Raw genomic sequence first — 26157 nt, forward strand, 5'->3', positions numbered from 1 at the left:
TTTAAAACTGAGATTAAAGTTTCCCAACTCTTATTGCCAAGTCACTGTTCTATTTAAAGTTTGCTTTTCAAAAACAGTTACTTCATATTGGTTCTATGCTGGAATCATTCACAGTTGCTTCCAAAATAAAACAAAGATGTCTATGTTGTTTATATGACATAAGATGACTTCATGTGGATTTGCTAAAACTACAATTTGAAAGAAAAAGCCCACTGAGCTACTACTGGAAGAAATGTCAATGACCCTTGGGGAACAATTCTTTTCTGAGATGGACTGGAATACAGGCACAAGAATGAAAAATGGAAGGTGATATTGTGATAAGGTATTCTGGATTTTATTAATTTAACAATTATACTTCAAAGACAATTTGAAGGTAAAGAATAACCATGCTAAAGGTAGAATGAAATAGTTGTTAAATAGAGGTACAAGCAGAGAGAGACAGTGATTCTTCTTGCGACCATGTTGAGAAGGTGATATCTGAGTAGACTGTGAAGGATGGAAAGATGGTCTGCAGCAAGATAGTCACCCACTCAAGGCACTTGTATTTCCATCAGTTGAACAGTTTTCATCTAAGCCAGAAAGAAGAAAGAAGAAATAAAAAGCAAGAAGGAACACAAGAGAGATTTGAATGGATGATAGAACTCTTTCTTTACAGAGATAGCTTGCTACTTAGGGTAATGGTAACCAAGTAACCAGACACTATCTTGGTAAACATTTGGTTTAGGTTTTAGGGCAGAGGGACTAAGTTTATTTTTATTCACTCTCTGCTAAAAGGCAGTTGAATACATTTATTTTGTCCCACCAGGGAAGAAGGAAGGGCATGTCAGTTCTTCAAGAGGTTGTTTACTCTGACAGAGAATGAATGATACTTTCTTTTCCATTTGCTGATTTTTCTTTAGATGTAGAAAGAGACTATGCAATAGTCAAAAATATGTCTTGACATAAAAGTCAATTCATTTGTTGTAAAGTAACTAACTGGCTATTTCCCAAAAAGAGAACTAATTCTGTTCTATAAAGCATTTCTTCTGTTCTATAAAACATCTGTTTCAATCCACGTGTCCCACTAAAGGAAGGGAAATTTTCTATAGAAAAATGTCATGGACTAGCTGTCAATATTCCATACCCAATCAATTTCCCACCCGTTGAACATTTAACATATCCTTTGGTGTTAAAAGAATAGGGAAGCGGGGGAGGATGGGACTTCATGAAGTACTGGCTTCAATATTTATTTCAATACCAACATAACATACTTATACTAGTTTAATGCTATGTTCTGGAATATGTAAACATGAAAGTAAAAGCAGATTGTCCATGTAGTGATAAGCTAATTTTATTATAAATTCCAATCTCATTATAATAATTCACTTTAAAGTATGAGGTATTTATGGTAAATAAACCTGTACACTATGAGTAAGGGAGTCCTGTGAATGGAATTGCTTGGTATTTATTTTGAAACTGTTACATGAAAAACAGACATCCTAGAATTCTTCCAGAAATTTTCTTGGAGAAGAGCAGAGGTTCTGAGTTAGACAGCCTTATGTGGGAGAAGATAATTGAATGAATGCTTACCAGCATTTATATCTATCATTGAGTCAGGAAAAACATGTCTAGCCAGAGTTTTAGTAATCCTTTAGGATTTTCCACCAGAGATATGGCTAATTCAGGGAGTGGATTAAGTTATAGATGATAATTAGCTCAAAATCTTTGATCCAAGGATGAAAGTGAACAGAGTTCACACTAGAAACAGGAATAGTATGTGTAGTGGTTCTCACATGCTAGCCTGGAGACCAAAAGGCTGAGTCAGAATCACCAATGATGCTTTTTAAAATAAAATACAGATTTCTGTCTCCATCCCTGTTGGAGATTCTGATTCAGCAGATCTAGGGCAGGGCTCTGAAATTTCATATTTCAGCAACTTTTCCCAAGTGATTCTGGTCCACAAACAGGTTTGGGAACCAGTTACTAGATAGCAACAGTGCTTGAGATCAGATAAGGGGGCTGTGAAAGTGGAAGCCAGACTTTGTTCAAAGGAGAGAAACCATCCCACTTTTGGTTTAGAGTCTGAGTTCCTGATATTAAAAATATATATATGGTAGCTTGAAATAGGCCACGGTGGGAATATTTATTTATTTATAATATTTATTTATTATTTATTTATTTGGCTGCGCCGGGTCTTAGTTGCGGCACATGGGATTTTCTTTGCCACGTGTGGGGTCTTTGTTGCGGCATGCAGGATCTTTTAGTTGTGGCACGTGGGATCTTTAGTTGCAGCATGCGAACTCTTAGTTGTGACATGCATGTAGGACCTAGTTCCCTGACCAGGGATCGAACCTGGGTCCCCTGCATTGGGAGTGTGGAGTCTTAACCGTGGACCACCAGGGAAATCCCCATGGTGGGAATATTTAAACCATAGAAATTGACCAGTGCTACAAATCAGGGCTTTCTCCCCCCTAGAAAGCCAGCGTGCCACTGTCCAGTAGGATTATTCTATTTTTAATATGCTTGCCATAGGAAAATCTACTTAGGTTATAGGCTACTAAAGGCACATAACTGACTTTAAAGATTTCAAGTGAGCTACTCTAGAAGAAGCTTCTCTTTATTTATTTTTTTACACAGTAGGTTCTTATTAGTTTTCCATTTTATACACATTAGTGTATGTATGTCGATCCCAATCTCCCAGTTCATCATACACACACACACACACACACACACACACACACACACACACACACTTTCCCCCCTTGGTGTCCCTACATCTGTCTCTACATCTGTGTAGAAGAGACTTCTCTTTTAGAACAAAGAGACTGTATTCCTCCAAGCGTCTCAGTACACAGTGATAGTTACATTTCTCATGTATCTTAACAACCAGTTTGTGCTTCCATTCTGCTCTCAGCCCTAGATTCAGCTGGAGAGATTCACGTTGTCTCTTGTGTTTATAGACATTAAATGCACTGTCTTTAAAAAAAAAAATTTTTTTCTGAGTTGTAGAAATAAATTCAGTTTCAATGATCTCCACTAGTCTTAAAAAAGAACAAACAACCTCTCTAAAATCCTCAGAAGTAATTTCTTGACTATGAAAATGTGTAGTTGATTGTTTGGGTCCCACAGTTGACTCTAGTTAAGGTTAAAATAAAGAGGAATTGAGAACAAAGATGATTTAATTTCTCACAGGAATAAATCTATTGGCTAGTAGATTTGGTTCAGGGCCCTGTTTATTCAGCTTTGGTGAACTTATGGCCATTAACTACAAGTGTACACATAAGGACCATAGTATTTAGCATGATGTTTATCAGGAGGAAAAAAATAGCCTAGAACATCCATGGGGCCAGTAAGTCCTGAGTATTCTGTTCAATGTATAGTATATAGATTCTGTGAGGAAGAATAAACATCAATTCATTCCCTTTTCTAGATTATCTCGTTAAAGGCAACAAAGGCGGACAAACTTTGTATTTCAGCACTTTAAAAGGAAAAAATAAAAACAGCCACCAAGGAAGTATGGAAGGCATCTTTCTAAGGAAGCCTCCCCTTAATTGCCCTCACACCACCCCCAAACTCTCCTTGAGGCACTTCATGTGTCACTTTCATTGCATTTTCTTCATATGATGGGGGGACATTAATACTTTTGTGCTTTTGTGAAAGTTAAGTGAGTTACTAAATATACAGCCCTTTGAACAGTGAACAGAAAAGAGTAGGCACTCAATAAATGTCAGCTATTACTATTATATCATTACCATCACCACAGTGTATTGAAATGATCTGTTACTATAAATTTCTCCCCATCTAGAATGTAAGATCCTTTAGGGAAGACCTTTTCATCTTTTTCAGAGCTAGTGCTTACTGCAGTGCCTGCCATAGAGGAGCTGTTTTTCCAATAAGTGCTTCTTTGGCTAAATTGAGCTATGATTTATAAACTTCGACCTGCTGTTTCAGGCTTTCAATAGTTCCAACTCCTGAGAAGACATAAACTAGGAAATAAGGGTGACAAGGTTTTGATACATCGTCGCTGATAATCCAATAGTAAACTTTGACCTGCTGTTTCAGGCTTTCAATAGTTCCAACTCCTGAGAAGACATAAACTAGGAAATAAGGGTGAGAAGGGTTTTGATACATCGTCACTGATAATCCAATAGACGGTAATTGTCCAGGCCTATTTAATATTATGTTTGTAATTATTTCACTGATAGAAATATAAAGTTTATTATTTCCTTGATAAACAGTTGTAGGCTCTAGCACTTGGAAATGAGGAGCAAACATACAGAAGGAATCTTCTAGGATATGTCTTTGTAAGTGACTCTTCATATAGATACGGCCACAAGACAATAGCAGTATTTCCCATGCATTCTGTAGAATGCTGGTCCTAAAAGATGCTCTGTAAGAAAAGCATTCTCTGATTAGATTTGGGAGACAGACTTCAGAGCTCTATAGGAGGTTTATCATGAACACTAGCATATTAAAAGCTCTGAGAAATCCTGAAGAAAAGAAACCTTTGATTAATTCACCACTTCCTGAATTTGAAGTCTGTAGAAAAATTTCCCCGAATCTAGTTCCTATTAACACCTTTCGGAGTTAGTGTTCCATGAATCAAACTTTGGAAAATGCTATATCATAGAAACACATTTATCCAGATTTCCATTTTTTTCCTCAATAAATCTCTATGTAATTCATTAAAAAATCTAAGTCTATGTGCATACAAACAGAGATGCAAACTCTGGTTAATTTGGATGCTAAGGGAATAGTGGGATATTCTGTCTGGCTAACTAATTTTTTAAAATTAACTGTAGAGTGAATGCTAACTGCATTTAACCCTTGATGAAAAGTACTCTGCAGCATTCTCAAACTTTAATATAACACAACCACCTGAGAATTTTGGTAAAGCGCATGTTTGATTCAGTAGGTCTGGGGTGGGATCAGAGGTTCTGCTACTTCTAATCAGCAACTGGATGATGCCAGTGCAGCTGGTCTTTGGACCACACACTGAGTATCAGGTTACTTTTCTGCCTTGGTAAGCACAGTAGAGTAAATATAATAAAATTGTTACTTTGAATAACATTGTACATGCTGTTGATGGAACCACACACTGAGATAGTTTAAATTTTTAGAGATATCCACTTGTTTTCTTGATACTACCTTCCTCATAAAAGTAAAGTGGGACCCAATGGGCAGAAAAGTTGTAGCTCTAGCGATATTTCTATCAGCACTTAGAGTGAAATGTGGTGTACTGTAGGTACTTAATAACTGTTAAGTACATTAACCTATTTGTCATACACTTTATTATCAGCCTTGGTAACTGTAAAGGTGATATAGAGACACATCTGCTAAGGAGGGAGTTAATGATAAGAAAATATTACTAAATAAAAATGAAAATGTTGCCAAACATTGCCAATCAAACAGTATAGTATAGAAAATACTTGAAAGAGAAAAAAACTGAATGTGCTAATAAGTGGTGGAATTTACCCCTGGTGCAGAAAAGGGAAGGGAAGAACCAGAATAATGTTCTGGAAGAAGGTGCCAGTAAGAAAACCCATGCTAGGGAAGTGGACACAGGCATCTCTGCCCCAAACATATGCTGGAATAGTCATAAAGTGAATGGAGATACGCCTTCCTCAGGCAGCCTACCCAGGATCAAGGGTATGTCTAGAAAACGAAAAAAGGAAATACAGATCTTCCATACTAATCCATCCACCACCTACAAATTATGCTAAAAGGACTAAATTGGTACCAGTTATTTTCATAATCCCCCTACTTGGTGCAAGTATTGTGTACATGTTTTTAACTAGGAGTGATTAGCAATATGAATTATTGGTAGTAGCTTCTAGCTTGAAGTCTTTCAGTACCCCAGATGCAGGGGAATTCTATAATTTAAGGGGTTGAGAAACTAATCCAGACAAGTATGTTACAATTGTCTTATAATGTTTTCTTCCTCCCTCCCTCCCTTCCCTTCTCTTTCTTTCTTTCTTTCTTTCTTTCTTTCTTTCTTTCTTTCTTTCTTTCTTTCTCTCTTTCTTTCTTTCTTTCCTTCTTTCTTTTAAATATATTAATGTGCTCTTCATGCAGTTTTCATTAAAATAGCTTTGATACCTTTGGTCTTCGGACACTTGGATATTGCCTATAAATATCAATTGGCAGGGTCCAGGTAATTATACTAAAGGTACCTATTGACTGATTATCATCTACTTGTGGATAGTTCAATCCACACCATCTCACTGACTGAGGCGTCCAAGATGAGGGCACCTCTAGCCAACCACCCATCTTCTCTATTTCTCTCATCCTCATACTCCTTTAATGTCCTCCCCCTCTTTTTTTGCCTCTATAACCATTCTGAAATTTTTTCAGTTCTTTGAACATGCTATAGTCTTTCTTCCTTCTGCTCCTTTTTAGCACTGGTTGTTCTCTCTGCTGGGAATATTCCTACCCATGTTATGTTGATTCCTATTAAACTTCAGGTCTCCTTAATCAAAAAATTAACTCTTGTTCATTGCCCCTCCTATGAGCTGCCCTGTACACTCTCTAAACAATACTGGTCATACTTGTGTGATCTAACACACACACGTATATACCACTAGTTGCCTATACACACACACACACATACATACACACACACACATATGTGTGTGTATATATATATATATATATATACATTTATATGCACATACACACACACTCATAAGCTCTTTAAAAAGACTGTCTCTTGCTCACTGTTATAATTCCCAAGAATTAGCACACAGTAGTGTTCAATAAGAATTTGTAGAATGAAAGAATAAGTTTTTTAAATGTCCTAATTTTGCTCAAGTCTATTGACCTTGGAAATCAAACACTATAATATGGAAAATACTGTCTCTATTGACATTTTCACAGGCTAAAAAATAATAAAAAGTTATGTGTTTTGTTAGTTTTAGCTACCTTCTCCAATTTTGCTTATGTTTTTATAGAACTGTAGTTTGGGGACCAAAAACCTATAAAGCCTTTTCGGCACAAGTCCCTAGAAGAGCTATATAAGTAGTGGGGTAACTTTTAAAATAATCTCCTCTTTCATGCTCTTTTTATAAAACTCTGAAGCCATGAGCCCTCTAGGATTTACATAGTTAGAGCTGGCAACCTTTTTACGTTTTGTAAGAATATGAGCAGTAGCTTGAACATAGAACAGTAACAAAACAAAACAAAACACAAGGTATTTATCTTGGCTCCAAGTCTGCCAATAAACCTTTCTATTTCTCTTTTTATTGGTAAGACACAGACATTTTAAAAAAAAGTCACAGTTTTAATCTTTTGTACATTTACTCACCTTACAATTTTATAAAGCTGCAGAATTTAAAGTTTGATTAGTAAAGTAAAATGCAGTGCATAATATGCAATGCTTTCAAATTAATCTGAACATTATATCAGTAAAATATATTTGAAATATATGAAACTTTCCTAATTAAATCACTTGGCCCCCAGTACCCTAGGGAATAAATACTAAAATCTTTAGGATAGCATACAAGACTCTCTAAAATCTAGCCCTAATCAATGTTTCAAAGTTTTCTTTCACTGTTCTTGTAGATCTTCTACTTGTTACTCTAATGAAAGTGACCAGCCATTTGCTATACCGGAACATAGGAGATACTTGAATGTTAGTTAGATATTAGAAACTGGGTTTGTTTTAACCAATGTAAGTAAAATTGGGGGAACCTTCAACTAGACCAGTGTTTCTCAAACTTTAGCTTGCATCAGAAACACCTGGAGGGCTTGGAAAATTCAGATTTCTGGGCTCCACCCAAAGAATTTTTGATTCAGTTGGTCTGGGCTGGAGTCTGAGAATTTGCATTTCTAACACATTTCCCACGTGATGCTGTTGCTGATGGCCCTGCAACCACACTTTGAGAATCACTGGTTTGCTTGTTAACTTCAACTAAGTTAAAAAAAAAACAGAAAACCCCACAAACTTCCAGTTACAAGATAAATAAGTTTTGGGGTTGTAATGTACAACATGATAACTATAGTTAATACCATACTGTATATGTGAAAATTGCTAAGAGAGTACATCATAAAAGTTCTCATCACAAGGAAAAAAACTGTAACTATGTGAGGTGATGGATGTTAATTAAACTTACTGTGGTGATCATTTCACCATTATACATATACTAAATGATTATGTTGTACACCTTAAACTTATACAATGCTATATGCCAATCATTTCTCAATAAAACTGGGGGAAAATAAAAAAAAATACTGCATCTTGTCACTCCTCATTCCAAATCTCTGGCACCTTGGATCTTTCTTAACTTGTTTTGGTGATAAAAGCACTTATCACCTTCTAACATACTATATATTTCACTTATTACTTATATTTATTGTATGTCTTCTCTGCTAGAATATAAGCTCCTTGAGCACAGGGGTCTTGGTTTTGTTCCTGAACACATCCTAAGCCCTTGGCACATAGTAGGCACTCAATGTATATCCATTGAATGAACGAATGAATGAATGAAGGAATGAATACATTAGGTACTTCGTACAACATACTGTTTCAAGTCAGTGCTATATAACAGTATCTTTTTGAAAATGTTGTCTGTTGCTATACAAGACAGTTACAAGTATCTAAGTTACTCAATGACAAATGAATTTCCTTTCCTGTTTCATCTGCTCGTTAGTCCATACATTCTTATTTTTAGACATTTCTACTAGTGGTCTGAGGATGTGGAATACACACATACATATCTATTTAAATATATCCTGTACAAATGGTGTTAGGGCTGAATATATTCTAGATTGAAATTTCATAAGCAGACCCTTCAGTCAGCACATGGAGTTAAGGAAACTACATTTTAGTCCCTAAGGTACTGTGGATTTTAAAGAAGTAATTATCTTTGACATAAGGTATATTTAGTCAATAAAGAGTAGAAACTCTATAGTATTATTTCCCACTGTCTATCTTATAGGACAACAGTTATTATAATACTAGTTTTCATTTCTTGGGGGCTTACTATATGACAAGCAACGCGCTAAACACTCCACATACTTTAGCTTATGTAGTTCTCATTACAACCCTGTTGGGAGAAGGAAATCGAAGTGCAAAGAGCTTCAACAGCTGGCGTAGGATGACACGGCCGTAAGGGGCAGGGAAAGCTTCTACTCTAGATCTGTTTGAAACCTATTAAAATGAAAGTCTGAGTACAATAAGGAGCAGGAGTAAAACAGAATTCTTGGAGAAATGTTATGACGTAAATCCAAATTTGGGGCTCAAGGTTGAAAGGGAGCTGTTGCACATTCTATCTTCCACAGTCTAAGAGAGAAAGCTTGTAACAAGGAAGACCACTCATATTTCATGTAGGTATCTCCTGCTTGAGGTTAAAACTGTATTTTCAAGAGCAATAGAATTTTTCCTTTAAATTAAAAATGAACCCAAGATTTTAAATGATTGTTTCCCATTGTATTGCTCCTTTCCTGTCACTGTTTTTGATCTAGAACATGGAGTCCTTGGCAGGGAAAGGAAGGGCATGATCATTCATCTCCATTAACAGTCTTGAGTGGTTTCTGTTATCTAATAATTTCTGAGTTGACAGACGTGGAAATGCTCATGTAGTTAAATGACTATTCATCCACACTGGACTTCTACTTAAGCTCTGCATATATCTTTCACAGTCATGTTTCAGGTAATGTCTCATTAATTGAGCAGATCTTTGAAGATTCTACTCTTTTTTCAAATAAACCTCTTCTTGGAGTTATACCAACAAAAAAGCAGAACCATTCTGTAACAGTTTAGTATTTGGGGGGAGAGTAGGGAATTATTGTTATGTTCTAAATTCATTGCTACATTAGAGCAGAGTCAACCAAATTGCGTTCACAATGAAACCAAAACCTGTCATTTTTCAGGTGTTCAAATTCACTGCAGAGATGAACACTAGAGTGACCCAAGTGCAGATAACCACTCTTTCTTTCGTCTATTTGAGTCCATTATTGTCTGCGTCCTACTCATATGTTTGGTCTTAAGATGATCTTAAATATATCTCCCTCTTCATCATTCTTTTTTCTCTCTTATTAGACATCTTGTTTTCCAAAATGTGGTGCTATAGGAAACAATTTTACTTCATGGAGAGTGAGAAAGGACATTGTCTTTAAGAATATTATACTGTTTCCACCTAACAGATTGAAAATTCTTACCCCTTATCAATGAAGTTAACTGATGGGTGTGAGTGGATTGTCTGAGAATTTCATGACCTCTCTCCCATGCGTGAGCAAATGAAGGATGGAGAGTCATCTCTTTTGTACAAATCGACCTTTTTTTTTTTTCCAGTAACCATTAATTCACTTACATTTGCAAGCATCTGGGGCAGAGAAAGGTCTTCGGAGGTCCCGGTAGAAGCCTGGCTTACATCGTTGGCAATGCTGACCTTCTGTGTTGTGCTGACAGTCATTGCAGACGCCACCACTACGATTCCCTGATGCCTCCCACACATTAATGTCAAAGTGACAGGCATCAGCATGTCCATTGCACTTGCAGGCTGGAAAAAAGAAGCATGGGAGGAAAACAAAGAATTAAAAATAAAATGACAGGTTCTCTAATATTCAGGCAGTTAAAAGTAGGGTAAGCTGATTCCTAATTTTTAAAAATTTAGTTTTTTCTCATTCAGAGACATAGAGAACAGACTTGTGGTTGCCAAGGGGGAGGGGAGATGGGGAAGGGACAGAGTGGCAGTTCGGGGTTAGCAGATGCAAACAATTATATATAGAATGGATAAACAACAAGGTCTTAATGTACAGCACAGGGAACTATATTCAATATCCTGTGATAAACCATAATGGAAAAGAATATTTTTAAAAGAATGTATATATATGTACATACATCTATCTGTATGTATAACTGAATCACTTTGCTGTACAGCAGAAATTAACACAACATTGTAAATCAACTATACTTCCATTAAAAAAAATTTAGTTTTTTGAGTAGTATACATTTTCACAGTACAAGATTCAAAACAGTATAAAAACATTTATACATTAAGAACTCTTTCACCCCATTTCCTCTGGCCTTCAGCAGCTGCTTTCCTTCCTTCCTTCCTTCCTTCTCTTTCTCCCCTCCTTCCCTCCCTCCTTCCTCCGAGCCTAGAAGGAACCTTCTGGTGGACAGGGGTTAGTAACTTGGCAGATAGATTGATTTACCTTTCATGAAGTACTATTCCTCAGCTATTGCTGTACTGGTGAGTACGAGGTAATCTCCTATAGAAGCCTTAATTTTCTTATAGAAGAGGCTTGCAGAGTTTCTCATATAACAATTTCTCAAAGGCATTTCTAAGATTATCAGTCAATAGTGCCAAGTGACAAGTCTCTGTGTTCTATATGTGTTTAGATATGCAGCTGGTTTCGGTGGAAAGGGCCAGAATGGCACTCTAGGAATTTAGGAGAAATTCTTTAGATTCTCTTGATGAGTGATTTGAATAAGGATCCAGACTTTTTTCTGGAGGTCAACTGCATTTGAAAATGTTTGTGCTATTGTTTTTCATTGTTTCCTTGATGTGTTATGATACTTTGACCAGACTCATAGTCTTTAAAAAGCATATTGTAAGATAATTTAAGAGTTATACTTAGAGGAAATCCTTTACATTTCCTAGAAACTAAAATAAATCAGTTATGATTCCAAATTATGTAAGGGAAGAGACTTCTCACAGTTTTACCCACTGTACTTGCCTTTAAATCCTAGTAAAACTGAAGTCTGTGAGTGTAAACATTGTTAAGGCCATGTGTATTTCTCTGTGCATGTGTATTTCTATTTCATGTATATTTCATTTTGAATTGCAAAGAAAAAAAATGATTCATGTTCCCATAGTTTTTACCCTTCTGTCTAATCTCCAACCTCAAACCCAAAGTTAGCCATGGCAATGTTAGTCTCATTCTTGACGCACTGGCTTAGTTTTAAATCTAATTTGTCACTACAAGTATCATAAGTGAAAAGAAAGGCATTATGGTATTACAGGAAAAAAAGCATTTAATTTGGAGTCTGAAGAGCAGGGATCAAGTCCTGACTCTATCATTTACTAACTTTGGCAAGTTACTTAATCTTATTGAGCCTCAGTTTCCTGATCTCTAAAATGGGATTAACACCACCTACTTTATAGGGTTGTTTTGAGAACTGAATTCAAGATAGCTATTTTCATGATTATAATTCAATATCTCAGCTATGATGGTAACTGCACATTCTAATCCTCAGTTGCTCTTGCGTCTAGCCATGTTTTATTATGTCAAAGTCTCAGGGAGGGTGCTTAGGTCCCACATAGTGTCCTAGCAAATGGGCAACACATTATTGGCAAAATAGTATATCGGTGATTTTGCAAGCAGTAATTGTTTCCAAATGGCTGAAGTTACAGTGGGCAGTGATATGGTTTATGTTTGATATGGGCTACTACCTTATATTGTGTTTCTAGAGACAACAAGGAGTCCATAGATGTTTACTTTACAAAGAAGGCTTTGAGTCTGTGGTTTGGTACTTACTTCTGCACTCTTTTGGAGACCCTGTTTTGCCATCAGCTGCCTCCCAGGGGCGGTCATTGTATAAAGGTGCACAATGTTGGCAGTGGGTGCCTGCCGTGTTGTGCTTACACATACACTTTCCATGGACCTGCAAACAAAAATAAGTAAGCACTATGAGCACAAACAGTGCTAGGAAAGAACACTCTTCCCACAACCTCATCTCATTGGTTGGCTTTAGCCATATGACATTCATTCATTTTTGCTGAGAAGTTAGTCATCAAGATGAAAGATCCTTTCTTTAGTTTGTCTTGTTGTTAATTCATATCCTTGGCTATAGAATATGTGACCCTAATGAGCAGTTCTGAGATACTGGCTAGGCATTTACTTAAATTTTTTTGTTTTGTTTTGTTTTGTTTTTGGTTATTTATTTATTTATTTGTGGCTGCATTGGGTCTTCGTTGTGGTGCATGGGCTTCTCATTGTGGTGGCTTCTCTTGTTTCGGAGCACGGGCTCTAGGCGCACGGGCTTCAGTAGTTGTGGCACACGGGCTCAGTAGTTGTGGCTCGCAGGCTCTAGAGCGCAGGCTCAGTAGTTGTGGTGCATGGGCTTAGTTGCTCCGTGGCACGTGGGATATTCCCAGTCCAGGGCTCAAACCCGTGTCCCCTGCATTGGCAGGCGGATTCTTAACCACTGCACAACCAGGGAAGCCCTACTTAAATTTTTAATACCTTTAAATTATTTTATTCTTTACACAGAAGTAATACATCTTCAATATAGAAAACTTAGAAATCTGTAATCCCATCACAAAGTGACATCATTATCAACATTTGAAGCATATATTTGAGGCACTTTAAAAATAAAATTATATTTAATAAAATTTAAAAAAACACAATTATATTTAAAACTTCTTTTTTGGATTGAGATCATCATTTCATGTCATTAAATATTCTTGTACAACACACATTTTAATGGCTCCCTTGTATGATGTAAAATTTATTTGACCAATCACCTATTTTTTGTCATTTAGGCTTTAAAATATTTTTACATACTATATTTTAATTCTATAACGAATATCCTTGTAGCTAACAATTTGTGTACATCTTTATTAGGAATGTGTTTTCTAGAGGTAAAATTGAACAGTCAACATTTGTATATTTTTAAGGCTTTGAACACATTTTGTCATAATGACTGGGCATTTTCTTTTAATCCCACAATTCAGAGTAGTTGAGGGTTTTTAAAATAGTATTTCTCACAGGGAGGAATACTTTAGTGGAATTATCTGGGATCTGAGAGTTTTATGAGAATTTTAATATTTTTTGTATTATCTCACCAATAATTTCTTTTTTAAAAATTTTATTTATTTATTTATTTGGCTGTGTTGGGTCTTCATTGCTGCACACAGGCTTTCTCTAGTTGTGGCGAGTGGGGGCTACTCTTCATTACGGTACTCAGGCTTCTCATTGCAGTGGCTTCTCTTGTTGCGGAGCACAGGCTCTAGGTGCGCGGGTTTCAGTAGTTGTGGCTCACAGGTTCGGTAGTTGTGGCTCGCGGGCTCAGTAGTTGTGGCTCGCCAGCTCTAGAGCGCAGGCTCAGTAGCTGTGGTGCACGGGCTTAGTTGCTCTGCGGCATGTGGGCTCCTCCCAGACCAGGGATAGAACCCGTGTCCCCTGCATTGGCAGGCGGATTCTTAACCACTGCACCACCAGGGAAGTCTCCACACATTCACAGATTTCCCCTAGCCTCCTAGCACCGCAGCTTGGTTAATTTTGTTTCCTCTTCCTGGAAAGTCTCTTCCCTTCTGCCTGTCAGAAATACTGCCCAACTTCAAGAACCATCTCAAAACCCAGTCCCTCTCATGGTCCTCAACAACTGCTAATCTATGGTGATTTCTGCATTCTTTGAATTCCAACATCATTTTGTTTCTTAGGTATTTATTTATTGTCTTGTTTATCTGTAATTTTTTTCTACGTAAATTTTTTTTTTCTCCAGCTACATCATACTTTGCTTAAAGACAGAAAAAATGTTTTGTAATGCTTTGTGTACCAAACATTGCCTAACATAGCAACTCTCTCTTGTAGATATTCATTAAATAATTGTTGACGGGTTGATATAATTTATTACCTTTATGCTGATTTACCTCTTATACTGTTTCTCAAGAAAACAACAATACCTCATAGATCCAAATTTGGGAATCCCATTCTGAGCTGCTTTACAAAACGTTCATTTGTACAGTCATGACATCATGTGTCAATAAATGCATTTTGCTACTGGAATTCAGGGCAATACTTAGTTATTAGGAAGTATTCCAGATGATCCCAAATATTAATTTTTAGAAATTTATTCTATCAAATAAATAGTTATTCTATAAAATAACTTCTGCATGGTAAGATTCTTTTTTAATTGAAATACAGTTGATTTACAATGTTGTGTTAATTTCTACTGTACAGCAAAGTGATTCAGTCATGTGTGTGTGTGTGTGTGTGTGTGTATATATATATATATATATATTCTTTTTCATATTTTCCATTATGGGGTTTTTTTTTGCGGTACGCGGGCCTCTCACTGTGTGGCCTCTCCTGTTGCAGAGCACAGGCTCTGGACGCACAGGCTCAGTGGCCATGGCTCACGGGCCCAGCCGCTCCGCGGCATGTGGGATCTTCCCAGACCAGGGCACGAACCCGTGTCCCCTGCATCAGCAGGCAGACTCTCAACCACTGCGCCACCAAGGAAGCCCTCCATTATGGTTTATCACAGGATATTGAATATAGTTCACTGTGCTATACAGTAAGACCTTGTTTATCCATTCTATATCTAATAGTTTGCATCTGCTAACCCCAAACTCCAACTTCTTCCCTCTTCAACCCCCTCCTCCTTGCTAATCACAAGTCTGTTCTCTATGTCTGTGAGTCTGTTTCTGTTTCGTAGATAAGTTCATTTGTGTCATATTCTAGATTTGAACGGTAAGATTCTTTAAAGGCTCTAAAAAGATGGATGATCCTTTGTTTACTTGTACTAGATCCTGATTTCAAACAAAATGGAGTCTTTTGAAAAAATGAATAAGAAAAATCTTCCAAAGTTGAAGAATTTAGTGAAGCGAAGGCATACTTATGTAGCTGGCACAAGTTAGTAGCATAATGAAGATTAGCAGAAAAAGCAGTTTTGTAACTGTCTAAATTCTATAATAACCTGTGAAAAAATAAAAAACAAACCACTACGTACAAAACACCCAGGATACAAATATTTGATAGAATTAGAGTCCAAATTCCTAGAATAAACCATCCCTAATTCATCATTGCTGTTACGGAGATTATATGGAATACTATCTGAGGAGGGCATTTGAAACAATGTTAAGAAATCCAAAGTAAATATAGTAGAGACCAAGGTCAATAATTGCTATCTGTATAAAACTCTAAGTGTGGTCCCTGAGGTTGTGTCTTGAAGAGTATATAGGATTTTCCTTAGGGAGCAAAGACAAGAAGATAACCCCAAAGGAATATTCTGAATAGTCAGTAAGTAAACCAGAGGACATGTGTTGAACAAGTACGTTCTATCTAGACCATGGAATACATTATAGAGCTTAAGAATGATGAATTTATCCTGTAATACTGAAGATCCATTGAAGATTTTTGAGTAGGAAGTGATTGAAAGGTATATTAAATATACTTTATTTTCCTCTCTTTTAAAAGATTTCCTTTTATCTCCTATCTTGTCTGTTATGTTGTTTCTTCCCCCTCCTTTATTATTTCTTTTCCAAAATTTTTACCCCAGCTTATACCTTCCAACAGCCAATGGCAGTCAAATGTATTTTCTGATAATGTTTGGAATTTTAAAAGGTTGTTAATTTTTATTTTATTGCTTTTTTGTATCCTTCCTACTTTTAAAACAACCATTTATTGAATACTATATAAACGTAGATGCTGCAAATTATTGCTACTTTTCTTTAGAGGAACTAAACTATCATCATAAGTCAGTTTATCTGGTTTGGTCTTGGAATGCCCAAGGCCTATATGTAATTTCACCCAACTCATAGGTTAGTCCTGGCCCACAAATTCCAGGCCTCAGGAGGCCACAGACATTTAGGGAAACCTCATCAAACATTCACATGTATCACAAGATAATGTGGACAGGTCAGTTCCCTCTGGAGTAAAGATTTCAGAGCATTCCCTCATTCCTGCATGCCAAGGATTGGGATGAACCTCCCAAGGTCTGAAAGATGCCAGCCCAGCAAATATTTCTGCACACAGAAAAATTCAAGGAGCTGTCATTTTGAGAATTACCAAAAATAGCTGTAAATCATTACCTAGACCATTTGAAACAAGAAATCCTTCCTCAGCAATACAACTGTTACAGTTCAAGCTTGAAAGATCACCCACTATTTGATGCTCGTGAAAAATGTGCAAGTAAAACTAGGTCTTCACTGAAAAAAAAAAAAAAAACAGAAAAAGGAAAATTTAGTAACAAGTTAAACATAGCTCTTATTTGGTACACAAACATAAGCTAGATAAAGAGCAGGAAAATGGGATTATGTATTTAAGGCTTAGTTGAAGAGTGGTGTCTGGCTTTATAATTGGAAAATGAGAAATCTATTTCAACAAAAAAATCTACAACTTCTAATTATCTAAGAGGTATACCTCTTAGATAATACCTTGGCATTTTGGATATTCTATGAATTTCATAAACTCCTTTTCTATGCTGAGAGTATGTTTTTTCTGTTGATGTCAAAAGTTTTCCTACCTATATCTGAAACCAAGCAAGACCCTGTGGGACTCCTGGGCATGAAAGCCTTTCTGTGTCCCTTGTTTTTTGTTTGCAGGGAATAGTCTTCAGCCTCCATGACCTTCCCTGAGTTCCAAAGAGCAGGTCCAAACAGTTGCTAATCAAGGAATGGAGGCGATGCAAAGATAAGGGAGGAGCAGCCAAGAAACAGTAGTGCAGCCTTGGGGCAGGGTCCTGCTTCTGCCTCAAGGGGCACACATAACAATATCTTTAAGCTCTTTACAGAACTAAAATTCCCAACAAATGGAAGATGTTAGCATTCTTCATTCCAGAGAAGCTTATCAAGAGAGACTACCTGAGGCCAGATTAAAGGAGTGCAGGCCCTGCACACACCCTGACCCTTATCAACAATTCCGCCCTTGAACCATTGCTATAAAACTCCTCACCAAATCCTCCCAGGTTGGGACACACACTTTTGAGAGGCACGAGCCCGCTGTGTCCCTCTTTGCCTGGCAAAGCAATAAAGCTATTCTTTTCTACTTCACCCAAAACTCTGTCTCCAAGATTTGATTCAGCACCGGTGCACAGAGGCCAAGTTTTCAGCCTCATGTCTAATAGTATTTATTTGTTACTAATATTAACCTACTTGCAAGTCATTTTTAGCATATTTATCTTACAGGGAGGGAATCATACAAACTTTGAACCAGTAATTTAAGGAATTACTGGAACAGCTTGCTCATTAATACCTGTGCACTTTGACACATATTATATATTAGAGGCAAATAGACATGGAAGAGAAAATACCACTCCTTCATATGTAAGGCTATAGAAGTAAGAATCTAGGTGGGTGCAAAATGAGGAAATGATTCTTTCAAATCCGTCATTGGAAGATACACATCTTGCTTAGAAAAGCTGCTTTCTTTTTTATTTTTTTTATTTATTTATTTTTGTCTCTGTTGGGTCTTTGTTGCTGCGCACAAGCTTTCTCTAGTTGTGGGAGCAGGGGCTACTCTTCGTTGAGGTGTGAAGACTTCTCATTGCGGTGGCTTCTCTTGTTGCGTAGCACGGGCTCTAGGCACGTGGTCTTCACTAGTTGTGGCTCATGGGTTCTAGAGTGCAGGCTCAGTAGTTGTGGCACACAGGCTTAGTTGCTGCACAGTATGTGGGATCTTCCTGGACCAGGGCTCGAACCCGTGCCCCCTACATTGGCAGGCAGATTCTTAACCACTGTGCCACCAGGGAAGCCCGAAAAGCTGCTTTTTAATTGTTCTCTTTGGGGCAGTAGGCCTTCTAGTAGTCAGCAAACATAGAGTTGAGGAAATTGGCCATGGCAGGAGGTTGTGAGAATCTGGTTGTTTGCCATGTCAAGCATATGGGTTGGACAATCACTTATCAAGATGTTGTAGAATATTTAAACATTAGATGGAAGATTGGCTTTGACAACTTGTAAGGTCCTTCTAGTCTTAAGGTTCTATGATTCTAAGCCCTGCTGTTCTGTATTGTGAATACTGCCTGGTTGTAGGCAACTACCCATAATCCTTTCTGAGCTACCAGATAAGACTTAAATGTCATATGGCTGGGTCCTGTTGGCATCTCTCCAATGCAGCATGTTTCCAAATGATGTGAAAGTCAAACAAGGGAGAGCTAGGAGAATATCTCTTCTTTTTTGCAGGTACTACCTGATGTGGCACAAATGAAAAATAAATGTTAATAGTCTCTGAAGATGGATTTGCATTTGTCAATAATGACTATACCTAAACTAAATTGTATTCTTTCTGATTTTTCTTCTACTGTTTTCCTCCTTCTGAACTGCATTTTCCCCATTGGCTTGTGATTAAAGTAATTGTAGACTGTCTGTCATTCTAACACCTGCCTTCCAAATAAAGGTATATTTCATCATCTAGTGATGCTCACCACAGACATTCACCATAATGGAATTACCAAAGCGAATAATCAGTCTGGTTAAAGCTTTGAAGGACTCAAATTAACTGAATTGTTTTGTGAATGTCTGATAAAATTTACTTCCCAACTGCTTTCCAAGAAAGAAAGGACCAACTACTGTTCATGTCCTACTAAACTTTATAATGAAAGTTAGCGGAAAAAAAAGATTTTACAGCTAAAGATTCAGAAATTCCTGAATTTCATCAATTGACTAATTTCCTTGAGCTCTTGTGCCATTATTGTTTACATATACATGATTTTATTTTCATTCTTTGAATTCCAATGGGAAGTGAATATTCTTTCATACCATCATTGGAACTTTAAAAAATGTATGTGAAAAAAGGATACAAACAGTGCCTATTCTATGAACCTAAGAAAAATGCCCACTTAAAGGCAGCTGTGGCAATTCACGGACTTCCATTTAGCTATGACAAATGATTTAGAAAGTGGAACAATGCTTTGTAGCACCTTAAGACAAAATGTAAAGGCAAAAAACTGATTTAATTTCTAAAGAGATAGTATGTCCCTTTTAGAGAAAAGGATTAACTTCTAAAAGAATGAACTTCTTATGCATGAAAAGAGATAAATTCTAATAATGGCCAGCCTGTTAGAACCTGCTCCTCTTAAGCAGGGCAAAAACAGGCACAACAATGCTACAGCATAAACCTTTGAATAGAAAGCATTGTGAGGAAAACACGTCTTTTCATTAACAAATAAAATATTCCTCTACCCCTATTAAAGGTTTGCATGTTTTAATTTAACAGAAGAAGCGGGAGTTCTATGGTGAATATAAAGCATAGTAATTGAGTTTGGTAAAAGGGGGCTTGAAACATACTGTCAGAATGAGATAAAATAGGCTGAAGCCCGAGTATTCCAAACCCTTGCCCAGTAATATATATAGCAAGAATGTAAGAAGTTGAAAAGCTCTACAGTCTATTCCTTGGTCTATACTTTAACACTAGAGAAAACGGGTCTTGTAAGAAAGCATGGGCAAAAAAATAGAGGTATAGAGCAGAAACAATTATGAGTAAAGAATGAAAATCAGCCACGAGAGGCTTCCCTGTCAGCCTGTTGCCTGAAATTCTTCCTATTGGGACTCATTCCTTTAGCTTCTGAATGGTGCTTTAGGTTCAAGAGCTCCCTACAAAAATGTACTTAAGCTCAGAAGGTGTAAATCCTTAAATTATTAGCAACAAACATATCAGCAGGGATTATAACCATCTGTTTTCAATCCTAAAACTGTACTCAGAGTTGCTTAAAGGAGGAAGTAGTTTCCTGGTGGAAGGAAAGGGAATGTCTAAAGGGGAGAGGGAAGGAGCCAAAGACAAACTGTGCCTACTTCACTATTTTGCCAAGAACCTTGCTCTGGCTGACAAACCTGGAAAAAAAACAAAAACAAAAAACATGCATGGAGCCAATACAAATTTCATAGGAAAACTGCATGTAAGTACACTGTATGGTAATCGTGTTTATATACCTCTCTCCACTAAACTCTTGCAGGGAAGAAGCTGTGGCTTAAATTTCTTTGAATCCCCAGTAACTGGCATATAATAGGTTTTCAATCAATATGTGTTAATTTTATTCAGCCAATGTATATTCAAATGAGCATTGAGAACCTTAGTTATTGAGTTTAGTTCCATTTTAAAAACTTCCCAAGAAAGCAGGGTGCTAATTATTCACTTGAAGTGGGAATAGGATACTTTTGTTTGTCACAGAGCAGGATTTTGGGCAGAGTAGGATTGAAAGACATTCAGCTTTGTCCAGAGTGCTTCTGGTCAAGGAATATTGGTAAATATGATGTTACATAGAGTGGCCGTCTATAGTTGACCTGGGAGAACTACTGTAGGCCCAAGGAACATGGATTAGTCAGGGAGGGAAATGGGAACAATAAAGATGAAGAAGAAGATGATGATAATGATGATGATAAATAATAACAATTAATAGTAGTAGTTAATATTGATTAGCATTTACTATGTACCAGGCACTGTTCTAGGCATTGTCTAAATATTCATTGGATTTACACAAGAATAAGGTAGGTATATTACTTCCATTTCATAAATGAGGAAACTGAAGCCCAAAGAGTTTAAGTAATTTGCCCAAGGTCACAAAGCCAGTAAATGGTGGAGCTATTTGAATTCTAGCCGTCTGACTCCAGAGCCACCATCTTAACCCTTAAACTATACTATTCTGAAGACCCTGGGGAGTAGGATTTTTGAGAGATCTACTTTGGCTAGATCTCTTCAGTGTGTTACTTAAATAATATTGGTATGTTTCAAACCAATTTGTCCTTGAAGAGCTCCTTGGGACAAAGGCTGGTTTGGACTCAAAGTGAGCCATTTCAAGGGTATTAAGTTCTTGAATGGATTATTTGTCCTATTCCTCTGGGAGAAACCTAGCAGTTTTCAAGATGGGTGAATATAGGAAGATTGGCCCCCATTTCCCATACCTGGCATGAATAAGTTCAGTGCATGTACTGGTGGAGAATACTTTTAGATTCTCATTGGTTCAGTGTAAAATCTGTCTGTACACTGAAAATTCTGATGCCTCCTAGGGGCATTTCTGGGCCACTGCAAGTATTAACAACTCTTTAACTTATCAGAAACTCCCCTGAATAAATTTGCAAATGGAGATAATAGGAATGTAAATGAATTCTAATTAAAGATTTGCTCTTTGTGAATAGCCTCCCTTTTGTTATGTGCTCTCCCTATGAGATATGATTTGGTAGGGATAGATAGTAATATTATGTAGTGTGATGGCTTTTAAACAGTTAGTTTTAATTTATAAAGAATGGTAAGTGAGAACACTGTGCATAGCCTAATGATTCAGGTTAATTTTTAGATTCAGGTTGCTGGCTTATTTCCATTTTTTCATGTACAAAACTTTGTATGCCCCAAAGCTTTTATTTATATATCGAAATGGCAGTTTTTCTGTGCCCTTGTGCATGCTATTTATCATATGAAACCAGGAGTTGAAGTAGTATTCAGAAGCGTGAATCCACACACACACAATTTCCAAATGCTACTAAATCTGTGTACTCCAAATTGTGGACATTCATTTTAAGATTTCGTAAAGATGTGTTTCAGCAGACCTCTGTTTTGTAGTATTACAGCTAGAACTAAGAACTAAAATCAAGTTTTGTGGTTTATCTTTCAACATTCATCATGGCGCTTTCTGTGAAATTAGATGATTGGTCAAAACCAAAAACAAAACAAAGCCCAAACAAACTTTCCAAACCAACTTCCCTGCAGAAAGGAAGGCAGAAACTGCTCCAGGACAGAAAAAAGCATTTTGGGCTTTCCAAATAAATTTCAAAACACTTTTGAGTTAAAAAATAGGGTTAATAACGTAACCTTATTTAAAAGCCACATGAAAGAAAGTTTTAAAATATTCCCATTGTTTTAAAATGTACTATTAGCTCAACAATGGTTTTAAAGTGAGCACTTTAGTTTAAATTTTGGGTTCTTCAGTAAATTTTAGGTAGGATTCTCTCTTACCCTTCAGTGATGATTTCCTAGAATAAAGAAAATCTCTCTCTCTTTGTTAGTCCAGGTATAGGGACTACTTTTATTTATAACAATGGGCTTAGAAGGTTCAAATGTAGCAAGTTTTGGGAAACAACATTATCAACATTATCAGAATAATTTTCTTTGCATATTTCCCTAATTAACAAATAATGTTCTTTTTGTTTGGTAAAATTCAGATAAACTTTGAAATGCTGCTCCGCCCCCAACCCCACGCCAAAAAAAAAAAGACTAAGTGTTCTGGCTAGCATACTTTTGTGGGTTATCTCTGCCTTTTTTTTTTTTTTAACATCTTTATTGGAGTATAATTGCTTTACAGTGGTGTGTTAGTTTCTGCTTTATACCAAAGTGAATCAGTTATACATATACACATGTTCCCATATCTCTTCCCTCCTGTGTCTCCCTTCCTCACACCCCTCTAGGCGGTCACAAAGCACCGAGCTGATCTCCCTGTGCTATGCGGCTGCTTCCCACTAGCTATCTATTTTACATTTGGTAGTGTATATATGTCCATGCCACTCTCTCACCTCGTCACAGCCTACTCCTACCCCTCCCCATATCCTCAAGTCCATGCTCTAGTAGGTCTGTGTCTTTATTCCTGTCTTACCCCTAGGTTCTTCATGATCTTTTTTTTTTTTTCTTAGATTTCATATATATGTGTTAGCATACGGTATTTGTTTTTCTCTTTCTGACTTACGTCACTCTGTATGACAGACTCTAGGTCCATCCACCTCACCACAAATAACTCAATTTCTTTTCTTTTTATGGCCGAGTAATATTCCATTGTGTATATGTGCCACATCTTCTTTATCCATTCATCTGTTGATGGACACTTAGGTTGCTTCCATGTCCTGGCTATTGTAAATAGAGCTGCAATGAACATTGTGGTACATGACTCTTTTTGAATTATGGTTTTCTCAGGGTATATGCCCAGTAGTGGGATTGCTGGGTCGTATGGTAGTTCTGTTTTTAGTTTTTTAAGGAGCCGTCATACTGTTCTCCATAGTGGCTGTATCAATTTACATTCCCACCAACAGTGCAAGAGGGTTCCCTTTTCTCCACACCCTCTCCAGCATTTATTATTTGAAGAATTTTTAATGATGGCCATTCTGACTGGTGTGAGGTGATACCTCATTGTAGTTTTGATTTGCATTTCTCTAATGATTAGTGATGCTGAGCATCTTTTCACATGCCTGTTGGCCACCTGTATGTCTTCTTGGAGAATGTCTACTTAGGTCTTCTGCCCATCTTTGCATTTTATTATCATATCACTGAACCATTTTACAACTCTGTAAGTTGTAGAAAATGAATAATAATTCAAATAATTCTTGTCCATAGAAATGCAAATCAGTTGTGTCTGACAATGCAATTGATCATTGCCCTTCATATTGACCTATTTTGCACCTCTTTGTATATTTCTTCATTTACCAGTGTATGTGTGGTTCTCCGAATTTTCCTTTGAAGCAGTTATAAGGTCTTACTGGTACCTCATTGATTACTGATTTAAGTAAAATGGTTGACACATGTTTATTTTATATCTGTGTGACAGTCATGGCTTTACTCTTTAAAAATGTATCCTTGGGACTTCCCTGGTGGTGCAGTGGTTAAGAATCTGCCTGCCAATGCAGGGCACATGGGTTCAAGTCTTGGTCTGGGAAGATCCCACATGCCGCGGAGTGGCTGGGCCCGTGAACCATGGCCGCTGAGCCTGCGCGTCCGGAGCCTGTGCTCCGCAACGGGAGAGGCCACAACAGTGAGAGGCCCGTGTACCGCAAAAAAAAAAAAAAAAGTGAAAATAGCATTAAACTAAAAATTGTGATGCTCAGGAAGCTTATGAAGATTATATTTAGATAAGATCATACTATTACCAATTTATGTGATGTTTTTTCTATCATTACTTCCTTACATAAAACTATTTCTTATTTGCTTTTTGTTTCCAATGGTTTTTAAAAATTATTTCTGACTAATGGGCTTTTAAAAGTGATGTCTGTCCAACAGGTATATTTATTTGGATAAATCCTACAAATGAATAGTTAGGTTACATGCATAATTTGGTTTCAGATTTGCATGTGTACAATGCAATAAAGTAAGGTACTCTGATTTTAAGACATTTATTTCAGTGTATCTAAGGAATTGCCTCATAATATCAGATTAGCTCCGTTTCTCCTCTATAACAGCTACGATTTCTTCAAGAGAAGATTGACAAATATCATTAGAGTCTTGCTGCAGTTCTTTTTTATAGGCAGACTTTGACTTTCCTAAAGTACTATATAAGAAACTATCTTAGTATACAGCTAAGGCATCTGAAATTTCTTTCAAGCCCGATTACTGCCTGCGTTACTGTGTTGAGTCACTGGGACAGTTGCTATCATACATAGCCGTGTGACCAATCCATCTCTGCTCTTCGTTTGATCTCAGTTAAGTCTTGTTTTCATAAGTTCACTTTGCACTTGTCTTTTTATATTTAAACTTTTCCAAGGTCACAACACAAATCAGTGGCAAAACAGGGAACAGAACTCCCAAGAGAGTTCTAAAATATTAGAGGCTTCCATCTTAGAACAGTGATGTCATCAGGAAGATTTTTTTTTTCCTTCCCACAAACACCTAAAATAACTTCTTATGATAAAATCTCTGGAGGGAAAAAGGGATCATATCAATTTCAATTTTTTAGTATCTATTTAATTTGAATAATCTTAGAAAGAAATAGCAAAAGTAGAATTAACAATATATAACTTCTCCTATGCTGTTAAAACTATCAGACAAGAACCTAAGAAACTAAGTGAAGGGAAAAACTAGAACTCATTTTGTAAGCAACTTATCTGTCAAGCAGCATTTGATGCAAGAAAGAAGGAAGGTCTTGTGGGGTTTTGTTCAATGTCTTTGAGGATTTAGATGGGTTTTTATAATTAGTTGGGGACCAGGTAAATTCTATTAGAAATGCTGTGGGGGATTATTAAGTACTTTTCACCACATTGACATTCGCTTGCTCAATGTATTCACATAGCTTTTGGTTATTTTAAAGGAAAATTCCTTGTCACCCACTATTTTGCATTCTTATACAAAGTTTTTTCTTTCTTTTTTTTTAAATTCATTCTAGTTCACATTTCCCACTGTTTTTCTTTTTTCTTGACAGTTCTGTTTAACTGTCACTCAGTATTCTATATAGTGCAGAGGGTGTTACAAAAGTTGACTTAAGATAAATGAGCCCCTGATTATAGTACAAGAAGCCAGTTGCTAGGGCATGTTTTCTTCCATAGTCTTTTGTTATTGAATTAATTCATTCAGGTGCTTCTTTTCATATTGGAAAATTGCTTGTTTCCAGGTGAATCTTGTAAAATATTGTCTTCATTATTGAGTATGCTTATAAGATTAAGGTGGAAGTACTGATATTAAAAACTTATGCTTGTTAGGTAACTCTATCAGAAAGCAGTCATTACCACATCTGTGATCATTTGAATATGTCCAGAAACAACAACCACAGATACTGAAAGAATTGGTTTTCTTCAATACCCATCCATCCAAAGGTACTGCTTTTTA

At 36.8% G+C, this 26157-nt stretch overlaps 1 protein-coding gene across 3 annotated transcripts in view; it reads right to left on the reverse strand.

Annotated features, from left to right (window-relative positions):
• Window positions 1-26157, reverse strand: part of NTN4 (netrin 4) — a 110352-nt gene that overhangs the window by 34016 nt on the left and 50179 nt on the right. For all 3 annotated transcript variants that reach the window (XM_004269526.3, XM_033427691.2, XM_012532902.3), the window contains 2 exons: window positions 12463-12589; window positions 10290-10478 (listed from right to left, as the gene is read on the reverse strand). In XM_004269526.3, coding sequence (XP_004269574.1) covers window positions 10290-10478; window positions 12463-12589 — 316 coding nt within the window. The remainder of the gene's footprint in view (window positions 1-10289; window positions 10479-12462; window positions 12590-26157) is intronic.

This window comes from Orcinus orca, chromosome 11 (genome assembly GCF_937001465.1).
Source record: "Orcinus orca chromosome 11, mOrcOrc1.1, whole genome shotgun sequence".
In the NCBI taxonomy this organism is placed as follows: domain Eukaryota; kingdom Metazoa; phylum Chordata; class Mammalia; order Artiodactyla; family Delphinidae; genus Orcinus; species Orcinus orca.